This window comes from Cyclopterus lumpus, chromosome 4, assembly GCF_009769545.1.
Source record: "Cyclopterus lumpus isolate fCycLum1 chromosome 4, fCycLum1.pri, whole genome shotgun sequence".
Lineage (NCBI taxonomy): Eukaryota > Metazoa > Chordata > Actinopteri > Perciformes > Cyclopteridae > Cyclopterus > Cyclopterus lumpus.
This window is the reverse complement of record NC_046969.1, coordinates 21,808,329-21,817,489: the sequence shown is the minus strand read 5'-3', so window position 1 is coordinate 21,817,489 and position 9,161 is coordinate 21,808,329. Positions and strand designations below refer to the sequence as shown.

The 9,161-nt window shown below is 43.4% G+C and overlaps 1 protein-coding gene across 1 annotated transcript in view; it reads right to left on the bottom strand.

The window, feature by feature from the left end:
• Window positions 1-1,353: 1,353 nt before the first annotated feature.
• The window catches only part of tmem59l (transmembrane protein 59-like), a 9,354-nt gene continuing 1,546 nt past the window's right edge, over window positions 1,354-9,161 (bottom strand). The window contains exons 3-8 of the mRNA XM_034531248.1: window positions 8,417-8,511; window positions 8,107-8,259; window positions 3,133-3,238; window positions 2,921-3,035; window positions 2,330-2,447; window positions 1,354-1,512 (exon numbers count right to left, since the gene is read on the bottom strand). Coding sequence (XP_034387139.1) covers window positions 1,354-1,512; window positions 2,330-2,447; window positions 2,921-3,035; window positions 3,133-3,238; window positions 8,107-8,259; window positions 8,417-8,511 — 746 coding nt within the window. The remainder of the gene's footprint in view (window positions 1,513-2,329; window positions 2,448-2,920; window positions 3,036-3,132; window positions 3,239-8,106; window positions 8,260-8,416; window positions 8,512-9,161) is intronic.

Below are 9,161 nucleotides of genomic sequence, written 5' to 3'. Positions count from 1 at the left end.
AATTCACATCGTCCTCCTTGTGATATATACCTCCAGTTTGAGCCAGATATCTATTGAATGGCTTTTTAATCAAGAGTCACGAGGTCATCCGTCTTCACGCGTTCTATTCAATGTTTACAGTAAATAAGTAACACAAAATAATCACAAGTCTACAGCAGAGTCATACTGGCATGGCGGCGGTTAAGCTAAACTATGGAAGCGTCGTCACTTGCATGCACGGTTTATTGTCTTTTATCGTGAGAGCGTTACAGGACATCAAAAGCACTGAGAGGGAAACTGAAGATCTCTAAAACTGTGTAACTCTGTTCAATAACAACGGTCTATGTTAAAAGCTTTGCATCACACATTGTGACAGAGTTTATCCTTCAGTGTGTGCTCCAGGGACATACAAAATAGGCAGCTATTAGAAAGCACGTGGCACATATAACAGCTATAAGAACTCTTGATATAAGAGCAATAATATGATAATAATAATAATACAGTAATAGGTGCAATCGCCCCTTGATGTGTCTCTTTCCAATCTGTGTTAGAGCGTATTTAACATACAGATCAATTACATTTGCATGATGAATTAACTGTACATGGCATTTCAATAAAACTATTTAACAGATAACCCATGTTGATGACTCTGAATAAATAGAGTACAAAATAAGGTAATTGTTTATGTTGCTCATTCTCAGACAGAGCGTCCGGTTTCCAAACCCTCTTCCAGATCTCAACCTACCAGTGTTGAGGGTTTGTGTGCTGTTGTAGATGTTCACACACACACACACACACACACACACACACACACACACACGCACACACAAACGACTGTTTTAGTTTTGAGTATGCCTTTGTTTCTCTGAACTTGGTGAGAATGTGTAGCTCACCTGAGATTTCATGTTACCTGGTGAGGGTTGGAAAACATGGTTTTCAATTTTTTAATAATTCACCCTCACCGACCCATCAGTTGATCCAAACTCTCTGTGAGAACGAGGCAAAATTAAATCTAGAATGATCCTGGGCGTGTGTCTCCCCTCGTCCATGCTAGACATGAAAAATGATCCGAAAGCCCTCCGCTGTAATCCATCCGCTCTGCTTGTCTCCAGCGTGGCTCTGAGGCGACAGCACTGATTTATCAATAAGCAACGATCATTAAGGATAATCGGACGATGGACTTGAAGAAATCTGGACTGCGCAAGGAAAAATGAAATGCCATCAGTCCAACAAGACCAAGCTTGATGTTTCAGTATAATAATTTGAAATGACAGGAGGTGTGTGCCATGCTCTTAAAAATATGTTTTAAAAACATTCTGGTGAACCGGTTTGAGTCCTGTGATGTGTTTCGCCTGCTCTCTCATTGGTCCTTTTCTAAACGCAGGTTTTGTCGAGGTCAACCTTCACCGGCAGAGGCCCCGCCTCCTGGCTCTCCTCCGATTGCTCCATGGCAACGGCGATCACAGGACTCAGGTGGTACGGGTTGACTTTGTGGGCATTATCCAGAAACTCTTTATCCCCGTTGATGCTCAGCTGGAAAGACACAAACAGTGAGCGGGTTCACCTACAGCACGACAGGCGTCCATCTTTTAAACTCACTCAGAGTGCTCTGCCAAGGGTGCTGCAGGATGCAGAGGATGCAAACCAGAGAGCCCTCGAGTGAATGAGTGCCACTTACACGGGACATGTGCTCATTTTCAGGTTCATACACGTTGGGTGTTAGAGGCATAATTAGGGGATCAATATTACGTCATTTTGAGCAAATAGTATATTGCTGCACATTAAATTAAAACATGGGCTACAAGAATAAGTCAGCCACAAACACAACTCAAACGAAAATAATTATAAAAATATAATAACCATAATTCCCCACTCTGCATGTTTCCAGACCTATCTGTCTGTGCTGCATGTAATATGTAATATATCTGTTTATAACGTCTCTTTGAGGCCCCCTCTCGACATATGGTGCACCTTTGCAAAGGTAGTTCTCAATCCCTGGGTGAAGATATCCAAATGGAGGGCGGTATATTGTAATGAGCCAGCACCGGAAGGGGAGTCAGATCTGAATGGCTTGTTAAATTACATTTCTGGCGGCCCACAAAAAAAACTGACTGGGCTATCAATTCACAGTTTGTGGGTTTATAAACACTCGAATTAAGGAAATGTATGCACACAAGCACTGAAAAGGGGATTTTTCATAATGTGTCCCCTTTAAGCCCAGGAAAGCGTTGCTTCCCTCACACACGTGTGTGTGTGTGTGTGTGTGTGTGTGTGTGTGTGTGTGTGTGTGTGTGTGTGTGTGTGTGTGTGAGTGTGTACATTTGTTGTGGATGCTTTTCTGTGTGTGTACCTGCGTCTTGATGTGCTGCTCCGGTGCAGTGACGAGGCTGGCACAGCTGAGCCACAGCATGACCATGATGGACAGGAAGAGACACGCGGCTAAAATCCACCGCGGGAGGCCCGAACGTCTGCAGAACGAGAGTTATGGGATGAAACTGGAGATGGCTAAAAATATTAGGAAACTTAACATTAAGGTGCACAACAAATATTAAATATTTGTAATTAAATATAATGTGTGCGTGTTTTAGATTTAATATTTTTTTTTAAATCCTACCAGACATGCAGCTGTTAAGTTTCCTCAATGTCAGTGTGGGGAACATTTAGTTAGATTATCCATTTTAGCATCGTAATGCATTAGAGTGTGTGGATTGATTTGTGAAGCTTGCATTGCACAAATAATAATCATAATACAATCCGATGTGTGTGATGGATTAGCTGAATGTAAGTCTCTGCAAGTTAATTTCATGCTGACAATAAACTGGAAATCAGACAAAGAAGCCCCGTGATTTGCTTGAGAAATGATTGTCAGTGATATGAGACACATTAGCTCTCTCATTTAAAGTCTTTAATTCTGAGCAGGGCAACTCAAGCTCCAGCTCACCTTGACATGCAGCCGAGGAAGTCGTGCTCGGCCGTGGGGTCGTCTGTGTGCTGGACCGGGTGTTTCCCTTTGCCTCCCACTTTGGATGCTCCCCTCTCACCGTGTCCCCTCACACCTGCCAAACAATTCATTTATTGCTGCTATACATGGATACATGTGTGTGTGTGTGTGTGTGTGTGTGTGTGTGTGTTGTGTTCTGTATGTGTTCTCACCGTGGGGTCTCTGGGTGTGAGAGTGGACCTGAGGCCAGGGTTTGTCCGCCACGTTGGATCGAGGAGCCTGCAGCTCGGGCAGAGAGTACTCCATCTCTGGTTGGCTCTGAGGAGGAAAAAGAAACACCGTAGGCACCCTTTGGGTCCAGCCAGGCTCTCCGTTTCTCCTTGTTTCAGGCATTTATGCTAAGCTAGGCTCAAATGTGGCCTTCAGACATAGATGGGGTTAAACCTTGATTCTCAAAAAGTCAAACTATTCCTTTAACATCACATTATTGTAACACATTTGATTAAGAAATTGACATTGATAAATATTACGTTATAGTATATGTAGTATATTTAAATATCATGTTCCGTGAAAAACAATATCAAACCTGGACAAGTTGACTTTATGTAAAGCAATACTTGATAATTGGATGAATATTGAACTTGGTGAACTTCAAACAACGTGAAACTCGAAATGCTGTTTTTGTTTGCTCTGCTCCACAGAAAGGTCAGAGGTCAGGCTTGGCCATAAGTCATGAGTTAGACTTTTTCTCAGCCTGAAGCGTCATAGATAATGATGAGGTGGCCAAGTCATAATAACAAATGAAGAAAAATGTATGATGAAAGCTATATACACTTTCAATCATACCATAAAAATTTCAATCCGAGCGCAAGCGAGACGATTAATATCGTTATGAGCATTCAGTGTGTTGCATAACTTCACTAACATCCTTTGGATATGCACGAGTGTTTCTCACAGTATCCTTCTCACCCATCCAAACCAGTTAAGTAAAACCCCATGAACTGGGGACAGCACCTCTGAAAGAAACGGCTTTTAAAAGATCCGCTACACACAGCCGGCTGTCAGCGAATGCTCTGTTGTGGCTTTCATTACGTTCTCAGTGTTCCTGGTTCCCCCCCCTGGAGAACTCATTAAAAGAGGATTTTGGATCCCCACTGTTGACCCTCCCTCCGTTTGTAACAACACTATTGCTGGCCTCAGCAACAACACACACACACACACACACGCACACACACACACACACACGTATTTGACAGTACATCCCCTGCAGTAGCGTCAACCTCCCAATATTCATCGATTCTGACACAAAGTGGACCAATGAACTTTGAAACATCTTGCAATACAATGTGAAACCAGCTCAACTCGTTCAGTTTCATTCATCCTCATTACATTAAATGATTGATCTGCTTTCTGCTGAAGGACAAAGCAGCATCCTGCAGTCTGTTAGTTTGCTTCCCGAGACACCAACAATCCCTCAAACCTCTTCTGATGAAACAGTTATTTCACAAGCGGGGTTTATTGCCCCTAGCGAGCAATGTTTTCTGACCGGGTGCATTGAAACCAGATGCAGCGGGCAGTGTGAAAGTTTTGGGGAGACTTCATGGGGCTGATTCTCATTGGCTGCGGACCGAAGAGCTCCAACCATCAGAATGAGCCGGAGCCCAATCGGCATCTGTCATGAATTATGAGAGAGGGGAATGCAAAAAGGTGCTCTGGCTTTCAGAAAGAGGCAAGAGAGACAGAGAGAGAAAAAAGAGAAAGGAAGAGGGGTTTGAGAGTTCAGAGACGTAAAGAGAGAGAGAGAGGGGGGGTTTCAGGTGGAGGAGGAGGGGTGGATTAATTAGACTAAATCTCACTTCTCTTACGTTGTTGAATTTGGGGATGGATACAATCTTTCTTTGAGCTTCCACAGACGAATCGAAACGTATACAAGTAAAATAACTTTGACTCTTATTCACAATGAAAGACACTACTCATTATATACGTGTGCATCCATAAGGACTGAGAGGGGGGGGAAGGGTTACAAAAGGTATCTGTGCATTAATTAACTACAACAATCGTCAGACAGCTTGGGGAAATATTTAGAGTAAATTTAGAGTAAACTTTAAATTGGACTAATGGTTTAAAGGGAGTAATACCACGCACATTTTCAGGTTCATACGTGTGTTTTGGTCTTCTGCTACAACAGCTTTCATGTTCATAAGACACATTATTGTTCTCATACTGTTGTTCCGAATGCATCTGTATATCCGGCCTCCGTCTGAAACACGCTTCTGGAAACCGTCTCCCAAGAAATGCTATTTACTCCTGTTCAACTGACATTAATTAAAAACTACGCTGTGAGAAAACCACTGAGCATTTGTGTAAAGATGTTTAAAAATAAGATTGCTTTGACGCAATTTTAAAAGTTTGTCTACAGTAGGAACTAATTTGCTCCGAGGGCAACCGACACGCTAGGAAGATCAAACACAGACCGTAATAAATAGAGCATAATACCATAAATCATGACTATTTGTAATGTTCATGCTGAAGTCACTTCAGGTCTCTTGTGCCTGGATGATTAAGCGTATGAGAGAGAACACCGACTTCCTTTTTCAATGTAGCATCATAAGTCAAAGTCACGCTTCCGTCAAACACTGTTATTTCACTGGATCTCTCCATCCTGTTTTGTTTCATTAATTCGACCAGAATGACTAATGCAATTTCCAAGACAGAAATGAGGTAGGCGCTTCCCTCTTTGTATTCGGCCTTACGCCGACTTCAATCTGTTGGGCAGGCCCGCTCGCTAACAGAACCACATGCTCAGTGGAAGGAAGTCTTTAATCGACTCTCTTTGGTCCCGACCAAAAAGGGGCTGATTTGTCAAAATAACTCAGGGGTGGTTGAGAAGGAAATGACAGAGGGCTGTGTTTCACCAATATTTCCTCAAAATTGCCAGTTTTCTTGGGGTTCTTTGTGTGTCCCTCCCTGGGGGGACAAACCCCTGCTGTGACCTCAACGTGACTTACTCCACCCATAAAACGCCACTAAAGTTTTTTTTTTTATGATGCACACAACTAGTTATTCTCACAACTTGAGGTCACACAAACGACACTCAGCTCCTTTATGGACATTCTCATAATGTCAGCTTGCCCCCCCCCCCCCCCCCCTCAAGCCTCTGCTGTCTCTCGATTCAGTTGGACTTTTTTTTTCTTCTGTTGTTTCAAAATGCTCGGAAAGTCAATCTGTCAACTTGGTGGATGTTTGCCAGCTGCCCACTAAACACGGGCCTGGTACTCCTCTCACACCCCGTGGAGCCCGGCTTCCCTCGCCGCTTCAGGCCGCACGTCACTTCCATAAAGAGCAAAACATCCATCACGACGTCCGCTGTTCTGTGGCCGCTGCGTGTCTATATGAGGCGGTGCCTCGGAGAGCCCAGTGCGCACACAGCTTCTTATAGCTAATAGTGGCATTTCAGCATATAAAGGACTCCATGTTATATGGTTTACGGTGGTTTACGGTGCATGAATACTGTCATTTCCCTTTGAGCCCTTTCATTATGTAGCTAAAAATGCCATCACAGTCACAAATGGGGAAAAGCCCTGAAAGAGATGGAGGACATGGTTGGATAGTCCTGACCAACTCTTATTATATCTTTAATGTAAATAGGTGGTTGACTGCATTCACCTTCGCAATATGTTCAAGTTCAACAAGAGAGCGTATTTATGCCACGGATGCAACCACCTCCAAATTTGCCTTTTCAATAATAGAAAAATGTAACAAAATGTTTGATGTGCATGAAAGGCATGAAAGGCAACTTTCAATTAAAATTATTAGTTCATCAGGAGTGAACATTTTCAAAACAAGCCCTGCAGCCTAAATCCTTTTTTAAATCCTTGATCCAGACCCCCCCCCCCCCCCAAAAAAATGATGAGTGGCCACGTTGACAGTTTCTTACTCAACAAACAAGGCAAACCCACGGGGCCTAAATATAACCTCATGAACAGTGGGGTCTGTCAGCTCAAGTCACTTCATCTTTTTTTTTCTCCAAATTTCAGAAACTATACTTGTGAATATGTATCTGTCACAACCAGAACGTTACTTTCTTTAGTGCAGTCCACTCTCTTCCGAATCTAGGGGTGACTTTTCCGTCCTGAGGCGAGCCGTGCCGGCTATCAAATATTCATGGTGCGGAGGGAAGTGACATGATTGGAAAGGACATTTTAAAAACAATTAGAGCGCTGACTTCTTTTTTTCTTTCTTCTGCAGCTCTGACACCTTGTCCCCACCCCGCTGCGTGCCCTTGCTCACTCAACCTTCACCGATTCCAAAATGGACTGTGAGTTGTTTTGGCCGTGACCCAAACTCTCCTGCTCAGAGGATATATTTCACTATCTTAACAGGATGCAGAGCTTAGCTCCACTAATAATCTATAAAGGTCTACTGGCATGCTTTTAACCTCCCGTTACACTCCTTACCACATGAAAAAGCTTTTGTAGATATTCATCTCATAATTCCACCACCATCTTGACTCAGTGAGCGATAATATCGCGTCTGAGGATAGTTGATTTTATGGAGATTTGTAGAATTAATTTGTCTTTTTTTTGCAGCGAAGCACTTAAAGGACCAACATATGACTCTTCATTTAATTCTGATTGATGCAGCAGAGATGAAGACTATTTTAAAACACACACACACACACATGTTCCCACATTCAGAGTGTAACCTGGTGTATTATGTCACTCTTTGCATTTCTTCACTGACGATGTGTTGGATGGAACTAAACAGGCACACTTTTAAGGTGACTTGTCAGCCTATGCTCTGAGAAGGACGATTAGATCCTCGGAGGTGGAGGTTTTCTACTTTCTTTTTTGTTTACTTCAGCCACAGGAAGCACTGTTCACCGCAAACACTTCGTTTTATATCTAATAATTATCATCAAACTGTTGCTGCCAGAAACACAAAAACAGGTCCAGCACATGTGTAAACCTTTAAGATCTGGGTTTTAGGTTAAAGCACCACCACATTGTATAAAATGTGTGCAGAACATGTGCGTTTACAGGAATCATTATCCTCATTTTGCAGAATATAACAGTTAACCATCTATCTATAAACGTACAAGACAAGATTTATGCTTTTTGTGACAACAAAAGAGTGATCACTGCTCGAGCTGCCCGTCCGGGACAAACACTTGGCCCGGTTCTTACCTGAAAGACCACGACCTTGCCATCATCGGCCTGCAGGTAGAAGGTCCAGGTGGAGGAGATGAAACTCTGGGCGGAGCTGACGATGTCGTTGCACCAACTGGAAACGGCCTCCATCACAGAGGGGGGCTTCGGGCGGAGAGTCATGGCCCTGAGCTGCGATAGAGAGAGAGCGAGATACTCGAATGCACGGAGATGTATCTGTGTGTGTTTCAGTATGCTCGTGTACGTGCTCGCTCGGTATTGATTTGAACATTCAGACATCTGAAGACACTTTGGCTCTTATCGCCCGCATTAGCGTTTGTTTCCTCACCTTCCTCCTCTTGAGCTCAGGTTCAGAGGGCTGGCTGGCACAGCCGGTGCAGCAGGCCCCCTGCTCCAGCAGCTTAATGTATGCCTCCTGGCAGGCTGGAGAGAGAGAGAGAGAGAGAGAGAGAGAGAGAGAGAGAGATAGTTGTGATGCATGAAAGAAGAAGTATGATGAAGAGGGGGATGAGAGTGCAAAAAAAGAGTAAGAAAGAAGCACAAAAGCGAGTGGGCACAAGGAGCCCTGCAGTCAGCCGGGTGGAAGATGAGAAGACAATAAAAGGTACAGGCTGTTTATGTGAGAAGAAAGATGAAGACGTAAAGGGAGATGTGTATCTGTTTGGCGTCCGCGGGGCGATTCACTCCACGGTCGCCCGTGATTAAAAACGGGGCGGGGGGGCAACGGGGCGTCCGCTGTCTGGACGGCAAATAAAAAAAGAGTCCCGTCTTGTCAAAAGGACCCAAAGCACTCACTCCTTCAAGGTAGATACTGATGCCAAGATCAGGTCCAATACTGCAGATAGTTGGATTATATATCGGTGACAATGTGGCAGATCAATTCAATTCAATACTGTATACATTACATTGGATTTTGAATTCCTGTTGCTGCATTAAAAAAAAGTTTACACTTTAATTGGAATGCCTTTAAAATGTTACCTTTTATTATTTTCTCACTAAATAACAATGTATATCCCTGTATTCATTTAGTTGCATTTAGTTTTAAGGAGTTGTGTAAGCATGTTTAAGTCAAG